The sequence below is a fragment of the Cricetulus griseus genome, chromosome 2, assembly GCF_003668045.3.
Source record: "Cricetulus griseus strain 17A/GY chromosome 2, alternate assembly CriGri-PICRH-1.0, whole genome shotgun sequence".
NCBI classification, from domain to species: domain Eukaryota; kingdom Metazoa; phylum Chordata; class Mammalia; order Rodentia; family Cricetidae; genus Cricetulus; species Cricetulus griseus.
In genome coordinates this window covers 340574425-340594839 of record NC_048595.1, presented here as the reverse complement: position 1 = coordinate 340594839, position 20415 = coordinate 340574425, and the positions used below count along the sequence as shown (strand labels likewise).

At 41.4% G+C, this 20415-nt stretch overlaps 1 protein-coding gene across 6 annotated transcripts in view; it reads left to right on the top strand.

The window, feature by feature from the left end:
- The window catches only part of Osmr (oncostatin M receptor), a 65808-nt gene that overhangs the window by 10431 nt on the left and 34962 nt on the right, over window positions 1-20415 (top strand). For 4 of the 6 annotated variants that reach the window (XM_027401341.2, XM_027401345.2, XM_027401340.2 and 1 more), the window contains exons 2-4: window positions 5900-5984; window positions 12939-13108; window positions 18411-18582. In XM_027401341.2, the coding sequence (XP_027257142.1) occupies window positions 5912-5984; window positions 12939-13108; window positions 18411-18582 (415 nt within the window). In that variant the 5' untranslated portion in view covers window positions 5900-5911. Of the gene's footprint in view, window positions 1-5289; window positions 5476-5899; window positions 5985-12938; window positions 13109-18410; window positions 18583-20415 lie in introns of all 6 variants that reach the window. The other 2 variants (XM_027401344.2, XM_027401343.2) reach the window with 1 other exon arrangement.

Sequence of the window (20415 nt, the reverse complement as noted above, 5' to 3'; positions counted from 1 at the left end):
TTGAAGTTGACTTTCCTTAATCCAAGTAGTCTTTCTTAATTTCTTTTTCTCTTTTAGTATGTGCATTTTCTTCTTTTCCTGAATTATATACTTATGTATTGCTATAGCTATTTGCCTTTTAATTTTATTTTTAGCAGATGTTTGTATACTGGGGACAGCAACTCTTTGCCATATATTTCTAGTTAACATTAATTCTTAAAAATGTGTATATAGTTCAGGATAGCAACCTTTATCTTTACTGCTTTGGGTTTCATATCATGGCTGCCAGATTGCATTTAAAAATGAAGCTATGTTTCATTAAAGTGTTTTTAGTGGTTTGTATCTTGCATTTGTGCCTATCTGGAATATATTTTGCTTGAAGGAATAAAGCAATAGCAATAATGTTAAAAACTCCCTGGGTTTTCTATATGAGGTCACTCTTAATCATGCTATGTCTCCTGTCTAAGACAGGCTCTTCCATTCTCACTCACAGAAGAGGCAAGTTAAAGAGCTAGTGCTTGGTGATGCAACAACTAACTGCCAGAGTGGAGCTTGACCCTATGGATTTCCTATCACTGTCCAGTACATCCCACGATGTCCAGGTTATTGTTGCAGTATCATTTATGGGGATGACATTTGTCTTCTCAAATGATTCATATACAAACTTTAGCACATACAAAATTTCTAAATCTCCTTTTATCAACAATACTATTTGCATTTGGTTTTTACCATTTCTTCTTTTGGCTTTACCCATCACCCAGAGACCAAGCTTTAGCTGCAGCTGAGGTCACACATTCCTGAAATGTTCAACTGAAGGTTGTCCTAAAATGAAATCAGTTGTACGGGAACTAATTCAACTCCTCATATCAGGATTTGCTTTGGGAATTTGTTGGACACAAGTTATCCATTGGAGAGATGCAAAACCGGGATGGGGAAAAAATGCCAGAACCTTCTGGAAGCATTTGTCCTAGTGGTAGAACCTGAAGAGAAGGAAGCTGGAGGGAAACCTGGATCTTCAGTCTTATACAGAAATAGTGAGGACCCCTTAGAGGGCCTCAACAAACCAAATGGCAGTGCCCTGGAAAAAGGAGATGATGAATAACTGCCCCCCAAAGCATGCCACTCTACCCTGCAGCACAGAGCTCTTGGTATTAATTTCCAATTTTTCTTCATTGAGGTTGAAAACAATTCTTGCTATGATTTCAATTTTCAGAAATTTGTTGAGAGATGTCTACTATATAAGCTCTCTTGAAGACTATTCAATTCTAAGAACAGACTTTTCATAAACACACACACACACACACAGACACACACACACCACAGGCACACACAGGCACACACCATTCACAAACATGTTTAAATGGCATTTGCATATGGTAGCAGTGGGTCACTCAGCCAGTTTGGAAGAATTTGGCAACACACCTAGGTTTGGGGAAGCAACTGACTGTTGCTGTTACTATGTCTCATGAGGATTGTCTGTGGTAGAGAGACTTCCCAGGAATAAATATTTTAGTCGTGGTTGAGCAAGAAATTCCAGTAAGGGAAGGCCCACTATGTATTCCTTAGAAGTACACTTCATTGCGCGTGTAGTATTCACGCTGAAGGACAGTCAGAGGATGTTCAGTGAGAACGGGAGTTTGCACATGAGATGTAAAGAGCAGTGATGGCATTCAGAGAACACAGTAAAGCAAGCACGATTTCCACAGAGGTTGATAAACACTGAACGGAGCCCAGAGATGAGGAAAGATGTGGCAAGGCAGGACTAAATGCACGAGTAGAGTAAATTACAAAACAGGCAGCAGTTTTTCTCTCCACCTCCCAACCCCATGTGCCAAACGTTATGAACTGGTCAATATTTGGTGACAGAAAAAAAAGGGGGCCTGAGATGGAATTAATTTATATTTTCATTAAATTAAGTTGAAAGTGAAGAAGAGAATAGGAGAAAACTGGTATCCATTTTTCTTCATTTCCCAGATGTTTCCTGGTTGACAGCCATATCCTAGGACTCTGGTGCCCAGTGCATCTTAGACTCTGATCTGCTCTCTCTAGTTGTACAGAGTCTACTCAGTAATGATAAGATTCAAGAAAGAACAGATTTGGGGGAAGGACTTAGTAGTACAGACAGACACACCCCTCTGTCATCCTTTTCTTACTGGAAATCAGGAGTAGACTGTTGCTCACTGGGAGCTGCAGAGCTTCTCAGGCTGCTGGGTGAATTTGAGGCTGGGTTCTTGGACATGATGTCCCCTGAGCAATAGGAAATTTCTGCTCCATAGGCAGGTTCTTATCTACCGGCCCACTCACCCACCCATGACCATGATCCTTGAGAGTGCTTGAAAGCCAAGCTTACCCTGCGTTTTCATTTGTCTCTGCTCAGTGCATGTATGGTCAGGGGAGTTCCTGGAAGCTGTGGAGTATCCCAAAGCTCTGGGCTTGGACTTGTCCTTTTTCTGTCCTTATTTCTGTCTTGGCAATCACGTGGTCCCATGTGCACCTGACTTTCTTCACTGATGGACAGGAATTCTGAGTATTTAGCTGGATGTTTAAGATCTTTTCTTGCAGATCAAATAAGCATCTTAAACTTCTATCTGAAGGTGAGCTTTTGTTAGAGAACCCCAATCCATCCAGCCCAGTCTTCTGCCTTGTTAAATGGTGATTCTGTTCTTCAGAGGGCTTGAAGCCAAATTCTTGTTGTTTCATTTGACCACCACCCCATGCCTCCTCAGTTCTGCCATTGAAAGCTCTCGTTGACCCCACCACACCTTACTACCTCCACCATCCAAACCCCGTCCTCTATGTTCACTGGGACTGTTGTTGACTCTGACTCTATCTTTCCTTCCACATCTGCTCCTGCACCCTTTCCTTATGAATTTCTGGGCTCCAGTCTGTGTGCATCAATTCAGTACACCTCTGTGGTATTTCCCAGTGCTTCACTGTGGCAGCCCAAGCTATTCAAATATAATGCCTGCTCTTTCTGCTCTGTTCGCCATGAACCCTCAATCTCAACCCTGGCTTCCTCTCCTCTCATCCCTCCTTTCAGCCATACCTTCCTCCTTTTGGTTCTCGAATCTTCTGGGTACTCCCAGTCTTCATGGGCCCATCAAGAAACAGGTGGCCCTCAGGCTGGGATAACTTAGAAGGTTCCCAGGGTTTGCAAGTAGGTGATGTCTGTTTCTCCACACACTGGCAGCCTCTGGCTGTTGCATGGTTATTCCTGAACAGTTTCTAAAGAAATGCTCCACTGATGTTGCAGCTGCCAACTTCCATTCTGCCCGTTTTCAAGAACTTGATTGATTTTTGCCAGGAGGAGCCCAGACAATGGTGAGGACTCATAGTCCTGCTGCCATGGTCCTCGGATTGATGGTGGTGGTCCAGTGAAGCCACTACAAACTATGCAGGGTTCCTCTATGTCTGGAGAGAACACACTCTAAGGTTCGCAGTAGATAACTGAAAGCAGTGGTAGACTCACACTCTGTATGTGCTAACTTTTCCTGTATTGTACATGATTGGCCAGTAAGACACTAACAGCCCCAATGACACAGAACAAGTGTAACATTAGACTGAAGTAGGGGCCATTTAAAACATATTAGCTCAGTGGATAGGGGCCCTAGCTGCCAAGCCTGGCAACCTGGGCTTGATCTTGGAGTCCACATGGTGGAGTCTGTTCTCTGACCTGCACATATGCACCACGGTATGGGCGTGTACACACATGTACACATATACACACACACATCCATACTCACATGTATACATACACACACGCACACTCTCTAAATAAGTAAGTAAGTAAATAAATAATTATAAAAAACATGCAAACATACTAATTATTTCTGGAATTTTCACAGTTGTATTGTCAGATAGTAGCTGGCTGAGAAGAACCAAAAGTGGGGGGCACTGAAACAGTGGAAAGGGAAATTATTGTAGCCACTGAACTTAGGTGAGGACAGTGACGGCTGAGTCACAATTGCTACCTGTCTGGTGTACAAGAAGTGGTGGGCCTCTGGTAGATGACAAGAAATGAGAAGTATTGTTGTTGCTCTTTCTCGGGACTATCAATCCAACAGGTATGAGAGAGCAGATGGTTTGAGCTACTGACACATCCCTGTGATACCTACTTGGTGGTCTTTTGTGACTGCTCATGTTTTCCGTTAGCTTTACCCGGCAAACTTTATCCTCTGATGTCTGCTCACTGCTACTTCTGGTCTTCTCTGCTGAATATTGTTGTGCCCATGACTTTAACTTCTTGAGATAATGCCATATATTTAGAAACGTTTTAAATAGGCTTGTCATAGAGAAATCATTTGATGTGCACACCAGCTCTAGAGCCTTCTGCTTTCAGACTGTGACATGAGATTTTCTTCCCACGGTGGCCTGATTGTGTTCCAAGAGAGAGAGGGTGGGAGGAGACAGTGGCAAGTGCCTGGACCCAGGACTGAAGTTACTCTCAACAGAGTGGCAGACACTTCCTGATGGGCCTCTTACTTTGCTCCCTGGTGTGTACACACACACACACACACACACACACACACACAAACACAGTCTCTCCTTGAATTAGCTCTCCCCCTGGTTCTGGCATTCAGTCACACCATGTGGTTGTATGTAGAGATCAAGTATGAATGGACTGATGTGTTTGCCAAGAGTAGACAATAGTCTGACAGGAAACGTGAAGAAAGGCTGCCTACTTCTTCAACACACAGGCCTGTTGACCCCCATAGTGTTGCTTACTTTACCCAGTTCTTGTCTTTGCTATGGTCTTAGTTTACCTATAAAACACTATTTGAAAACGACCAGAGACGATGGCAGTGGGAACTCATAACTGGACTCAGAATTTCTAGCTCTGGATGAGATTCGGGCAACAGGACAACGGCAGAACGGGCTTTCTATGAATCCTTCGGTGTATCTCCTTGCTGACTCAGAGTCCTAAAGAAAAAAGGGAAGATTAACGCTTCCCCTAAGTAATGGGCTGCTGTTAAATTAGGAACGAATTGGTCTTTTTGAGGTCATCTAGACTTACACCCTCTGCCTGCAGATTGTCCTCTGATCAAAGCACCTTATGACTCAGTGGAACTCTTTTGGCCTGCAATTTGTAATTCTCTTCAGAGGTAAAAATACCAAAACAAACAATCAAACAAACAAAAGGTGGAAATTGTATTGAGCAATGAGAATGGCCATCCCCTGGGATATGCTAACTTTTCAAGGTTGAATTTCACTGAGAGAAAAAGGGAAGCCTGGGTAGGTGATTGATTTAGATTTTTTTTAATTTATTTGTTACAAATTTTAAATATTTGCTTTATTTTACTTCTTGTATAGTTGTTTTGCCTGCATCTATGCCTGTGTATCATATTTGTACCCAGTGTCTGCAAAGGTCAGAACAGGGTGTTGGACCCCTGGTACAGATGATTTGGAGCCAGCGAGTGGGTGCTGGAAACGAACCCCAGGTCATCTTCAAGGGATACAAGGGTTCCCAACCTCTGAGGCATCTCTCTAGCCCATCAGGTGATTAATTTAAACCTAGCCCTTTTGAGATTATATTTGTCCTTTTTCTAATCAGCATTTGTTTTGTTTAGTTTTTCATTTTTTAACTTGGGTTTTTGCTTTGATGGCTTTGCTTGAATGAATCAAATGAACTGGCTAATCACTGAGTTCTTGCCAGTGATTAGCCTCCATATCCCACACAGAGGAAGTCTTCATGGTGTACATAGGTCCCTTGAGGCCTGGGCTTTGTACCTCATTTGTGACCGGAGGAACATTTCACAAGATAGGAAATGTGAATTCTTCCTCCAAAGGCAGATGACATGGATACAATGGGAGGAGAAGAATAAAAGAGTTTACTTCCATCGCTGACCATGGCTGGCCTGAAAAAACCTATCAGGAGTTAAAGCTAAATAAAATTCCCTTTCTTGCAATTTATCTTTTTCAGACAATCAGACCAATGGCTTTCTCTGTGGCCCTTCATCCAGCCTTCCTCTTGGTAGTACTGTCCCTGAAGACATCCCGAAGTGAAGGTAAGAATCCAAAACAGAAGTAAAGAACATGTAAAGACGAACCAACTGGTGCTTTAAAGAAACATTAAGCAATTTCCTTAATTAACTTCCATGAGATGTGCTAAATCTCTGGAAGCCACAGTTGCCTTGGGTGTGGCTTCCCTCATCCTGATGACACCATTGGTAAGCCCACACCTTAGCCTTGGTTTTCTGCTCACTGCTCTGCTCACTGGTGCGGTTGTAAGTGGATCTGAGACCACAGAATTTCAGGATTGCTCTATGTTATATAGACCATTGCCAAGGTATTTCCTTCCAAACACTGCTGGGCAAGATGGAGCAGCCCAGACTAGTTCTGGCAGCTGATTTAGAACAAGTTCTAATGCCCCTTAGGCACACTTGCCGAGAGCTGTTCAGCTTATAAAATATGGCTGAAAGCAACTGTGGTATGGAAAGCACTAGAAACTCTCTCAAGAATATTCAAGGTAATATGTGAAGTGTTGAAATCTGTTTACAGCCCGAGAAATAATGTTTGTCAATTAGCTGTCCCTAGAAGACTGTAGTTTGGAATAAATCAACTTTGTAAATGTACATGTGTGTGACTAGTTTATCAAATGTGTGTGGATACTTTATTTCTTTCAACTTATTTAAACATAGATTCTTAGACTTGAAAGCATTTTCCTAGGTGAATAAATTTCCCCTGCATTTGTTTACATTGCATAAAACTTTACATTTTTCTTCCTGTATATATTATTCGCTGCATTTCCTTTTTAATAAAGAGTACAGATATAGTTCCATACATGGATTTTGCAAAACTGCCACTTGCAAAGAATATGCATAGAATTCCTCATTTATCTCTTAGAACTACAAGAAAAGTTATGTGGGGAAAGGGGGAGATTTAGTTCTGCTAATAGCTCAAGTTCTGCCTCACATCCTTTAGGTTTGGTTTTGGCATGTGGGAATATACTATTATTTCTGGCTTCTTAAGCACCAGTTAACTGAGCTCTTCCATAAGTTGGGGCTGCCAAGGGACAGGGCTTTCTCACTGGTGGCATGTGTAGCTCTCTCAGTCTGTCTTGCTGTTGGAGTCAAGTACACTGTGACTGATTAGGGAGACTGAGCATGAAGAATGTTCCAGCCCAGATCACAGCCCCTGGTTCTGAGACAGCCTAAAGCACCAAGTCCGTGTGGGGAGGCACTCCTGAAAGAGCGAGCGAGCATTCACTGTTTTTGCCACAGCTTGTTCCCCTAGCAGAGTCTCATGATGTGACCTGACTGTCTGGGCATGGCATATCTTCTGCATGTGAAATTTACTGCTCTCAGGTCAGCCTTTGCAGCTTAGTTTCTATTGGTTAGATCAAACATGTTTCCCTAATTTCCTGACAATCCAATTTCCATTTCTGCTTCCAACTTTCTTTACAAAGCAGGGTTTCCTTGGTAGATCTTCATCTTCACCAGAACTGTGGAGACTTTTTTTTTCAGTGTCTGCTGCCTACTACACCTCCATTATCACTAGTGAGCTCACCACTTAATTAATTAACTAGACTCAGGTCAGAGACTGCAAATAACCCTACCTAACTTCTTCCAAGCACCCTTCAGTTGGCCCTGTGCATGTTTCCATCAACCAGAGGAGTTGACTGCAGCATCTTGATGTATTTTTTTCTGTCTTTTCGGTACATATATAATGTAAATGTGTGGAGATTAATTTTTTTACATTCATTTAGATGTGTGTGTTGTGGGGGTGATCAGAAGACAATTTGTGGGTCTGTCTTTCCCTCCATCATGTCGGTTCCAGGGACTGAACTCGGGTTACCAGGCTTGGCTGCAGGCACCTTTACACACAGAGCCACCTTGCTCTCCTCCAATATACATTACTATCACATGGCATCCCATTCTGGGAATTAGCCACACATCATTTCCTCCAACAATATTAGGGCTGGTCAGAGAAACTGTGGGGAAAGTGGAACTGTCTGTGACTAAGCCTAGGATGGAGTCCCCAGATGGCCTTCTTGGCCACACTCCAGTGTCGTGGCATGAGAGCTGGCCTGGGAGCCAGAAGCTCTGAGTCTGGTCTGGTATGAGCCTTGGCACAGTCATCATCTCCACTTTTAACCTCAACTAGCTTCTCTGAAGAGTCAGCAGGATTGGATGTATTCATCTCCATGGTCCCTTTGGCCTCTCTGGCTTCACCTGGAAGGAGTTTTAGTTCTCCCCCCCCCACGATACTTCTAACTGATGTTACTCAAGTACCTGAGTCATCCCACACTTGCTGATAACGTATGCTAATTTCAGGAGCTTCCCCTTTGTTGAAACAACCTAGGACAACTGGGTAGAGCTTCCAGAAATCAGGTTAGGCAGGGAGTTGACTCATTCATGTGTCAGTTGTAGAACTGTGTGTTACTAATCTTGATTTCCCTGAGCTAAGTAAGACATAGTCACACTCTTGTTTCCGTCATAACCCTCAGTAGAAAACCAGCTTATTACAACCTTCTGTGGTCATGGGTGAGAAAAGTCAGAGGTCAGGCAGACAGAGAGAGAGCATGGGAATTATTTGCTTTCAGGTCACTATGACAAAATACTTGAAGAAAACAGCTGGAGGAAGAAGTTCGCTTTGTCTCACAGCTTGAGACACAGTATAGGCATAGAGGGAAGGAAGGCGTTGAGGTAGAACTGTGGTGTAGCTGGTCACATTGCATCGGTAGCCCTGGGAGACTGACTAGGTTTCCAGTACCAGGTGTGATTTCTCTCCTTTTAGTTGGTCCTGACATCTGATCAGACATTGATTTCCACTAGCGTGTTAGTTACACCCTACCTCTTAATCATTCTCCCATATTTGACCATCCCCACATGAGAACCAAGTTTCCAAGAATCTCTGTTGGACACTCAAACCATATACAAACCCCAACATGGAAGAATTTAAGTCAAAATATGTGATTTAAGCTTGACAATGTAGTAGGAGTGGAGTTGGCAGATTCTAGAAGCTCAGCTTTCTATTTTTTTTTTTATTGAACCCAGGTGTCTTGAAAGTTTTTATTGAGGTAACAACAGTCCCATAACATAAAATTAAGTATCTTTATGGTTACAGTGAGCTAATCATCAGTGGCATTTAATATTTCATAATATTACTGTAACCATCCTGTGGGAACAAAGATATTCTAAATTTGTGCCCCTCCTTTGACCTGTCAGATTATTTGTTCCTCAAGGAAATGGAATTCCCCTGGGAGTCACAGGGCAGAAGAAAAAAAAAAAAGGCTGAAACCTAGTGTCTGCCCGAAAAGGAGCTTGTTTCCCAAGAAAAGATTTCCCAGTTCTAGCAACTTGTTAGAACGTCTTGCAGGAGAGACTGGTGTATCAGGGTTTTGCGTCTGGGCCACCAACCAGCTCCCAAATTATGACACAGAGACTAAGTTATGAATGCTTGACCTAGCTTAGGCTCATTTCTGACTAGCTTTTTTTTTTCTTTAACTTAAATTACCTGTTTCCCTTTCTCTACCTTTTGTCTCAGGACCTTTTACCTTTCTTTCTTTCCATATATTTTACTTCCACTGCTTCTCATGTCTGGCTGGCAGCTTCCTGGCTTCTTGCCCCTTATCCCGGGCATGTCTGTTTCTTTCCCTCTCTTTCTTTCCATTCTTCTCCTGAGCCAAGATTTCTCCTCCTATTTATTCTCTCTGCCCTTCTAGCCTCACCAATCCCTCTCCTGCCTCGATATTGACCATCCAGATTTTTATTAGACCAATCAAGTGCTTTAGGCAGGCTATGTGCAACACATCTTTACATAGTTAAAGTAATATTCCCCAACAGACTGGAGCTGAGACAGTGATGGACAAGACCACACTTTGACTGGGATTGCTTACTTATGATGATACATACCTCCTGCCTTCTATTTAAACCTGTACCTCATTTCAAGATAGAGTCACTGGGTCTCTTTGTTTCTCTTCCCAATCTAGACAAAGTAAATAAACGTGCTTTCTGTGCTGTGTGATATTATTCATGTATTTAGTTGGCCTACTGGGGATGAATGGTGGAGCCTTGCTTCTTAATGCTGCCAGAGCCCGGGAATTCTAACAACTCTAGAAACACAGCCTCTGGCTGCTGGAAACATTAATATCCATCACACAATAGCTCCTGATTTTTCAATCCCCCATGCCAGCAACTACCAAACCACTTACTATTTCTATGGCTTTACCTATTCTGGACATTTTACATAAGAGAAACCATACAATATGTAACTCTGTGTCTGGATTCTTTTACCTATCACAATGCTTTTGAGTTCCATCCAATGTGTAGCATGGATCAGAACTCTATTCCTTTTTACTACTGGATATATGCCCTTTGTATGTAGAAACCATGGCCTTCAATGTGAATGTCATCCACTGAAGGCATGTGACTTGTTTCCAACCTTTGGTGACTGCAAATGGGGCTACTCCAAACATTCATGGGGAGACATGTATTTGAATCCCTGGTTTCATCTGGGAGGTGGGTGGGGTATAGACTTAGGAGGGAAATTGTGGGTCACTTATTATAATGCTATAGTAAGTTTCTGAAAAAATTACCACAATGTTTCCCACAGTGATGAGCCATTTGACATTCCACCTGCAGTGTACAGGAACTTCAAACTTCTCCATACCCTCATCCACATGCGTTATTTCCATGCCTTTAATGATTATTGACGCCCTCCTCGAGAGTGTGAGGTGGTGTCTCATTTGAGATGCCATCCTGGGTTTGATCTTCCTTTCTTAATGACTAGTGATAATGAGCATCTCTTCATGTCGCTTTTTGGCCATTTGTTTATTTTATTTGGAGAAATGTCTTCCAAGTCCTACGTCCATTTTTAAACTGAGTGTGTTGCTTTTCTGCTGTGAATTTGTATGATTTCTTTACATAGTGGAAACACTAGAAACTTACCTAGCACATGACTTACAAATATTCCTCCCATTTTCAGTCTTCTTATTTTCTTTATAACACTCTTTAATAGGCAAAATTTAATACTGATGAAGTTCAGTGTATCTTCTTTTCCTATGTTACTGGTGCTTTTCATTTTATACAGAAGGAACCACTGCCAAGCCCAAAGTTGAGGTGCCCACACTAAGCATATCCATCCTTCCCACGCTGTGTTTGGGAAAATGTCCCACAGGATGGGGAACCTGTAAACAGCTGTCTTTCATTTTATGGGTGTTCTCATTAGTCTCATTTCCAAAGAAGCTACATCTGCAACTTTCTGCCATCAGAAGGCAATGTCTTGTCTGGATGTGAAGTCTTCCACTGTGGAAAAGTCACATGAAAGCACTTCATTCCCATCTCAGCTTATGTGGCTCCATCCAGGATCTCATTCTGCCGGCAGTATCCTGGATGCTGCTGAGGCCATGAAGCATGCTTCTCTGGCATCGAAACCCATGAGACCACGGATCTGACAAGGGATCCTACCTTACCAGTTGTGAGACAGTGTAAAAAAGGGAAGCACATGTTTTGATATCAGGGAGATCACTATTATTTATGTTTCACAGAGCTTTTGTAAGTTATTTAATCTCCCAGAGCTTTCATTTACTTATCTATGATAAAAAAAATTGTCTTATGGTTTTACATTGTTACCTGATACATCAAAAGCAAAGCAGCTTCTACTATGCCTAGTAAATAACACATGCTCAGGATTGATGCCAATATCCTCCATGAGAAGAACAGCATATGTGCACTGGTGATTTGAGGACCCTCCTTCATGTTTTGCAGATTGCTAATATTTTTATAAGGAAGATACTCCCTTGCCTTTGTGGAGGGGAGAGGCTGCAAGGGAACTGAACTGAGGGCTTTATTCATGTTATGTGTGTTTAGTTACCAATCCACTCCTCCCCTAGATACTCTCTTGCCTTTTAAATGTGATACAGGAAGCTTTCAGATCACCAATATTTAAAAGACTAGGAAAATGTATGCCAAGAAGCAGGTGTCCCTCTTATACATTGGTCAGCATACGCCAGCTGATTTTATGAAGCGAGTCTTTATCTTTCCAAAACCTTTGTAACATTCCCAGTTTACTTCAGACACCCTCAGTCCAACAGCTGGAATAATTGAATTTGCAACACATAATTCCTTCCTATTCTCCATGGTGTTTCCCACTGTTAATCGGAAGTCAACAATTTAGTCTCTGGAATTGGCAGTAACCCAAGTGGATCCAGGCCCACCCTCTCTCTTGTGACAGCGTGTGATGCCTCTGTGTGCGCACAATGGCTGTGATGCTATTTGGGGTTTAAAGATGGTCGGAGAGACACTGGGCACTTCTGGAGGTTATTAACCTGCACAACTCTGTTCATGTTTAAACTCCTGTTCCTTTAGAATCATTACACTGTTCACTGTTCTAAGCTTGCAATCTTGATGATTTCTGTGATTTTGTTGTGTCTCTCCAATTAGGCTCTTCCTCTGACTGAGGAACCTTGTCACAAGTGTTTGTTTCACATTAAGTGCCTATAATTATTGCTGCCTCATCCAAAGAGTTCGGCAAACTCTTGCTGGAGGTGTGTAAGCTCAGCACGTTGAAATACATGGAACCATGTCTCTATATATGATATGCTTCCACTTTCGGACCTTCTAATAAGCCATGGAACCCCGAATTTCCAAAAACTGATTTTTAGTTTTAAATTTTAGAGTATGAGATCTTTAGGGGAAAAAAAATCTCTTTGTCTCCATTATGAATTAAAATCCGTTAGATTACCCACGAAAGACACATTTGTGCAAGTGTTTACCAGCTTATTACGCTGTGCATTGCTGAGCAAGTTTTCTGCTTCATTGGAGTCTTAATTTCTTCCTCTGTTGATGTAATTTCTAATTCCTTCCCAGCTTCTCTTGGTATCTGATGCTAGGATGTATACACAAGCATACTGTCCAAAGCTCACCAGTGAGCATGTTGAAGGGTGTCTCTGTTAGATGTGTAGCTATTCAATCATGCCCTCATTGAGAGTTATTTTCTACCTGTTTTTGGCCTTTCAGTATTGGGCGAGCCTTTCCAGTTGACTCCTGAGATACTTACTGTTTCTACTGAGTCTAAACTTCAGCAAGTGAATTTACAGTGGACTGTTCCAAACCTTACTCACCAAGAATTAAAAATGGCATTTCAGATAGAGATAAGTAGAATTAATACATCCAACATCGTCTGGGTGGTAAGTATTTTTTGGCTTAATATTTAAAAAATTCTTTTCCCAGGCCATGATTTGTCTTTTATACCATTCAAAAAAAACCTTATTATTCCACAACATTTCCCTCTCAGTACAAGTTTCCTAAACAATCCTGTGTTTTTTTAGTTAAAACAGTGGTTCTCAACCTTTCTAATGGTGCAACCCGTTAATACAGTTCCTTGTGTCATGGTGAGACCGACCCATACATTTATTTTCATTGCTGCTTCATGACTGTAAGTTTGCTACTGTTGTGAACTGCAATGTAAATACCTGTGTTTTCTGAAGGTCTTAGGCCACCCCTGTGAAATGGTCATTTGACACCCAGGTTGAGAACTGCTGAGTTAAAACAAAGTAATATGGCCCATTGGGTTTGATGGATTTATTAAAAAAAAAAAATAGATTCTCTCTGTTGTGCTGTTTGCCCCAAGACAGTCACTGGGTCTGTCCCTGTAAATACTGGATCTGTACGTTCTCTGCAGATCAGTTATCTCACTCTTTTCTCCTCTTTTCTTCTCTGTCCACCCAGGATCACCAAGGAAAGTTGGGTTGTCCTGAATATGATATAAGGACTTACTAAAACTTTTTCACAGTGAGAGTTCTTGGGGTTCCTTTTACTTGACCTGTGTTGAGGGCACAGAAGAGCAAGTCCCAGAACTTACTATCTGGCAACACAGAGGTTTCCATGGACTGCACTGGACAATAACTTAGTGTCCTCTGTTTCCTGGAATGTGGGTTTGCTAATACATAAATTCATTAATTAAATCCTTCTTAAGGGGTGGAGGCTGGACGATCAGAAGTTCAAGACACCACGTGCTACAGAATACATTCAAGGCCAACTTGGACTACAGAAGCCCTTGCATCAAACCAAATGAAAGACAACTTTCAATTTTTTTTTCTGCTTTGAATTATGTGGGGTAGATTTTCACTCATCTTGATTCAGGCAATGATGTGTCTGCTGTGTCTGACACAGTCTCATCATAAGAGCACATTGGTCACAGGCATTAGATATTACTATGACATGTTTCAGGACAGTTTGTCAAGGCAGCTTAGGAATATTCTGGAGGTAAAGGACACAGATGACTGATCTGAGAACCCATCAGCCCTCTTGAGGTCCCTCTTCTCTCGGCAGCAAATGCTTGCCACTTAGTAATCAGGAATGTCTGTCCTGCTAGTTAAGCCTGTCACTAATGTTAAAGTCTTCAGTTCTTTTCCATATCCATTACCAAATACAAGGTCTGAGCAAATGGCCTACGGTAAATAAAATCTGACTCAGTCCACTAGGGCTTATAGCAGGTCTGTTGCTTGGCTGTCTTTTCAGAGGGCAGTTTCCCACAATGGTAGCTGTTGAATGTGTGATGTCACCTTAGAAATACATATGTGTAATAATTAGCTGTCCACGTCTCACCATCAGCATGGTTTCCCATCATCCCACTTTACACTAAGAAACCTGATTGTTGTGATTTTGATAGGTATTGATTGGCAGTTTGGGCCTAAAGACACATTCAACAAAGGTCCTATTGGACAAAGAATGGTCCAAAAAGAGAAGGTGGGAGAAGTGCTGAGGGGAATTTTAAAGTGTGAACACTTATCACCATAACAAAATAGCAATAGAACAAGGGAATCTTTTCCTGGATTTCTCTAAAAGACAATTCTTATCAGTTCTCGTGTCAGGAAAAGTGAGTAATGTTAGTCATGGAACAAGTGGATCCCATCCTTTATTTTCTTAAGTCTGATTCCCTATTAGATTCACGAAATGTAGTCTCTTTGAATAATGGGAAAGCAGTGTGTGGAAATTATTTTTGTATTTCTGAGGGGTTAAGATCCCCAAGGGTGGACTATTATGCCATCCATTTATGCCACTTAACTCAAAACATGCAGCTCCAGCCTCAGTACAACAGGGACAACCACCACACAGATAATTGTTTGCAGTTCTGTCAAAGAGGGACAGGGAAATAACCTCATTCGTCACCTCCATGGCCAGACAGGGAAGATGGTCACATGCTAGGGCTAGGAGATGTCCTTGTCTGACTCTTCTTGTACCTGGACTTGAGGAGAGACATGAGATCTTCCTTCCGTTAAGGGAGGGAACACACTTCCTTCTGGAAATTCTTCTTTGCTTAAGCAGTTCCTTGTAGTGTAAGCAAGGAACCCCATAGCACTTATGCTGAGGGAGACAGATTACAATCTCATCATTCATTGTGCCAGATGAAACGCACGTTGACCTAGGGGCTCATACTGGAATAGGACACTTCCCTGACAGTATTAGCTATACAGAACTCTGCGGACAGCCACACTACATGGTGCTGCCCTGGGCTAAACTTTGCTCTTTCCTCTAGAACATTTTCTGTATTTTTTTGTCAACAGCAAGAGAAGGCTCGAGCTTGGGAAGATGCCAGGGATGTGAATCATCTAGGGATAGGATTCATGCTTCAGCAATTGAGTCATTGACCTCAGATATATTTCTGTGCCTGGGCATATGCCAGTTTCTTTGACCTACTAGTGTATCCAAGGGCTATATTCAGATCACCACTTCAATGACAAAAAAAAGTTAAATTCATCACTTTTTAAAAAATCTCTAATTTGATTAACATAGTCAAAGTTTATCTTCTTCATTGGCAAGACTATGAAGACTGCACAGTGCAGAAACTTGATGATAGATAGAATCCACAGTGTCTGGGGAAACATGACCTACTACATATTAATCAGATGACTAAATTAGTTAGTTCAGAAGGTTGGACTGTGTGCCTGCATCAGGCATTGTGCATGGTGTGGGGATTTAAAAGCTGAGCACACAAATAGGATGTGTGGGTCCCTTGTGAATGCTGTGGATATAGGACTAATTTTCTCCCACAATTTGAATGAAAGATTCTTTGAGCCAAGATATGAAAGGAGAGTTAGAGTTAATTTAGCATGAAAGGTGGGAACAAGATCTCTGAGAAAACCCAATGGGAGCTATCAGAGGCCTTGAGAGAAGGGTGTGGGGTGGCTACCCGATTTGAAGTCAGGCTGCAGTGCGTGGGCTCAGAGTACATGGAAACAGATTGGAGCAAGGAGGTGCAGGGCAAGACCACCCAAGGCCATGGGAAGAACAATCAGATGTGTTTACCTGGAGAGCAGTAAGAAGAAATGGTGTGGCGAGATGTGAGAGTTGGCTGCAGGGGACTGCCAGGGCAGGAATGGGTGTATCTAGGGCGATTCACAGGGGGACCCCAACTCTGGCCTGCTGACAGCATAGCAATTCACTGTCATCTAGTTTCCTTCTTTTTTTTTCTTTTGTTGTCTAGTGTTTGCTCTATATTTAACAATGTTCAAATGTAATGTCTTAGAGCTATTCGTTAAATAGTGAAGGTTTCATGAATATGGATATCAAAACAGGCAGGCAGAAATATGTTGTGTGATCCAAGAATAAAGCAAAATAATAAGCTGATATAAAGTATTAACATTTTAAAAATTCTGTATAGAGTAGAAAGGAGGTACATAATTAAATTTACCTGGGTGGGCCACAGTGTTCTTGTTCCACAGCTCTGTGAATCTGTTGTCTCCATGATTTAAGACTGGTGATCTGAACAGGACAGAGATGTTAAGAGTTGTTGCCTACAAGCCTGACATGTGGCCATTGGACTCCATATACTGAGTACAGACTCACATTAGCCTCACCAGGAAATTTAAGGTGCTGTAAGGAATGTGTCTTCCCTAGGCTTTCTATTGCAGTGATGAAATACTGTGACCAAAAGCAACTTAGGGAGGAAAGGGTTTTTTGTTTTTTTGTGTTTGTGTTTGTTTTTGTTTGCTACCCTTCCATATAATAGTTAACATTCGTCATCAAAGAAATTCAGGACAGAAACTCATGCAGTGTAGGAACCTGGAGGCAGGAGCTGATGCAGAGGCCATGGAGGAGTTCAGCTTACTGGCTTGCTCAACTTTCTTTCTTATTGAGCCCAGGACCAGCAGACCAGGGATAGTACCACCCACAGTGAGCTGGGCTCTCCTTCATCAATCACTAATTAAGAAAATGTCCTACATCAGGCTTGCCTACAGCCTGATCTTATGAAGTAATTTTCTCAATTGAGGTTCCCTTTTTTCAGGTGACTCTAGCTTGTGTCAAGTTGACTTAAAACTTGGGAACAGGGCAGGGATTCTAAAGGGGCACACTAAAAAAAATGAGCCCCTGAAGCTATGGGGGGCTCAAAGAAGAAAATATGATCTCTGCTCTCTTGGGTCATACCAGATTCACAGGTAAATTTCAGGAAGGCATTATGGTGGTTGGAGATAGGAAGAATTTAAAGGAAAAAGCAGAAAATTCTCATAGGAACCTGAAATACAGTTCTGCAGGAGAGTTCTCACTAACCATGTTTGAGATACCAGGTTCCATCTTCAACAATGAATTATTTTAAGGCTTTATGAAGGAGATTGAGTGGCTTCAATAAATGCAGCTAATCCCTAATGCAGAGGGAAGTGGAGGACACTAAGCAACAATGCCTTATGAGCAGATATTGAGATGTCCAATAAGCCCTCAAAAGTGTTGGGTCCAGAGAGGAGATACCTTCAGACTAATGGGAACCAAACTGTGGAAGCCTTGAAAGACAGAGAAAGATATCATGGCACCATTGAAGTTGATCAACTTTGAGACTAAAGATGCCAATGTCTTAGACAGATTAATACCCAGTTCACCTTGAGTAGGTCCTCAAAGAGGAATGCTGTTCCATTGGTGTCTCTAAGTCCTAAGGTTCTGACAGAGGGGGCTTTGTGGGGGGATGTGGTCCATCTGGCCACCACTTTTGAAAGGACAAGAGAGAAAAACAAGGGCCACTTCTGGAGATGTTGGTGTTCCCAGAGTGCCATGGAAGATTTCCCTGTTTGCTCAAATTTAGTTAGTCTGATCTAACCCTGGCTAATATGAGTATTTAAAAATACCAATAAATATTGCTTACTTCTAAAAGGAAAATTCAATTAGTTAGTTTTCTAGAATTTTCTTAGGGTTTAAGTGACCAGCATGGTTGAACATCTGTCTCAGATCTTTGGTTCAAGGTTTGAATGACTTCTCTTTTCTCTCACTTGATCTGTATGGGCCCCTGGGCAATATGACAGGCATGGGGATTGAGGAGACAGGAGGCCATAACTGCTGATGCACACTTCAGAGCAAGGAAGTGATGGGTTGGAAGTGGACTTAATTTAGCAGCATGGTGGAGTCAAAGCGGGGTAGAAGTTTGTCCTTTGGAATAATTCAGGTTAACCTATTTTGCAGGATGCAGTAACTGTATAACTCCAAATATTTCCTTCATTTTAGGAGAATTACAGCACCACTGTGAAGTGGAACCAACTTCTGCATTGGAACTGGAAGTCTGAGATCCCCTTGGAATGTGTAACACATTTCATAAGAATCAGGGCTATGGTAGATGATGCCAAGTACCTTCCACAGAATTCTTGGAGCAACTGGAGTTCCTGGAAAGAAGTTAGTGGTAAGAAGTGAAATGGTTACAAGTGAAGTGGTCACAACAATGATCAGATTTAGTATAACTCAGAGATCAGTAGTCAAGTGAAAGACATTCCAGTCCGTTTGAAAGCCCCTGAGCTTACACTGGCATTATTTTCATTTGGTCATAATAGAACTAAAAAGTGGCTTTGAAATTCCCTCATGGAGCTCTAGATGGCTGAAGTTTTACCCCTAAATTAATTTAATTATGTTATTTAATTATGTGATTCAGATAACTTTGCATTCATTTTCCAAATATGCAAAATATGTTTACTTTAAAGCTGCATATGTGTTTTTATTAAAGCAGCACACACATTCAAATACATACACACACACACACACACACACACACACACACACACACGGAACATGTATTGGGAATATTTCTGTAAAGGGCCCCATAGTTTCTTTTGAGACTATAGCACTTAAGTCTTCAGAAAGCAGCCTTAGACAATGTGTAAACAAATGAGGGCAGCTGTGTGTCAATAAAACTTTATTTACAAAACAGATGGCACACTTGGCTTGGCTCATGGGCTAATCAATTTAGAGGCAGGGAGCAATATGAAGAGAAGGAAAGCAACTTTTCATTACAGTGATAGAATTGTGAACAAATAACTTTAACAATCCTTTAATTTTGATCATTGAATGTAAAGATAACTCCACCAGCTGCCAGAGTTCTGCCACCGCTTTAGGGCTCCCAAATAACACACAGAGTCCTATATTGGTTACAATGCTGCTGGCCAATGACTAGGATTTCTTATTTGCTAGCTCAGTCTTAATTATCAACCATAACTACTAATCTATATATTTTTATAAGGACTTATCTTACTGAGGACACCAGTAAGATAAGTGTCCTCTCTTCCTGGGATCACATGGCGACTCTCTCTCTTCCTACATTTCCCAGAATCCTCCTTCTCTCCTAGTCCTGCCTAACTTGCTTCCCTATTGGCCAACAGTGATTTATTTATCAATCAATAAGACAAACATATACGCAGAAGGATCTCCCCCATCAATTGAACATTGTTGTAGTTAAAATTTAGAGTGGGCCATAGATTCTCATATTCCACTAGGCTACAGGCTAGATCTACAGCAATAACATCTCTATTCCTCACTATATATCCTGACATATTATATGAAATTCTACTAATATAATCATTCCTTTGCCAAGCATTGATGCAAATTTATTAACTGAAACTAGCAACCTATTAACCCAGGAATAGCCTAATGCATACATTGATAGCAATAAAAGTAAGTATACGTTCTACAGTTTTAAACACTAAACATTGGTTTAGATATCACATTAACCCTAAGAAATAGGCTTTATTTTTATTACCACTTGACAGATACAGAAAATGAGGTCCAGGGAAATTACCTACATAAGCCTTGTATTTCACAACTGTATCTTACTGCTGAAAGATTATATATAGTATAAAATAGTAAAAAAGCCATGCATGTTAGCATATAACCAGTGCTCACTAGGTGAGTCAGAGGTTAACATAAATTCATTGTATAAATTTAATGTACTATATAGTGCGTTCAAAGCTGGCCAAGAGTATGTAGTGAGATCCCATCTCAGAACAAGCAAGCAACAGCAAGAGAAAAATAAATAAATGTGTTATAAACAATTTTGGTAAAAATGGACTAGACATCTTAAAAACTGTAACCATAAATTTATGCAAGAATAAATGAAAATCCTGACCCTCAGAGGGATGTTTCTCAACCATAGTTGTTCAGTAGAATCATATGGAGGTGATTAAAAACCTTCAGAGAAGTTATGCACAGAGCACTTGGCACAGGTGAGGTCAGTGACAATAAATAG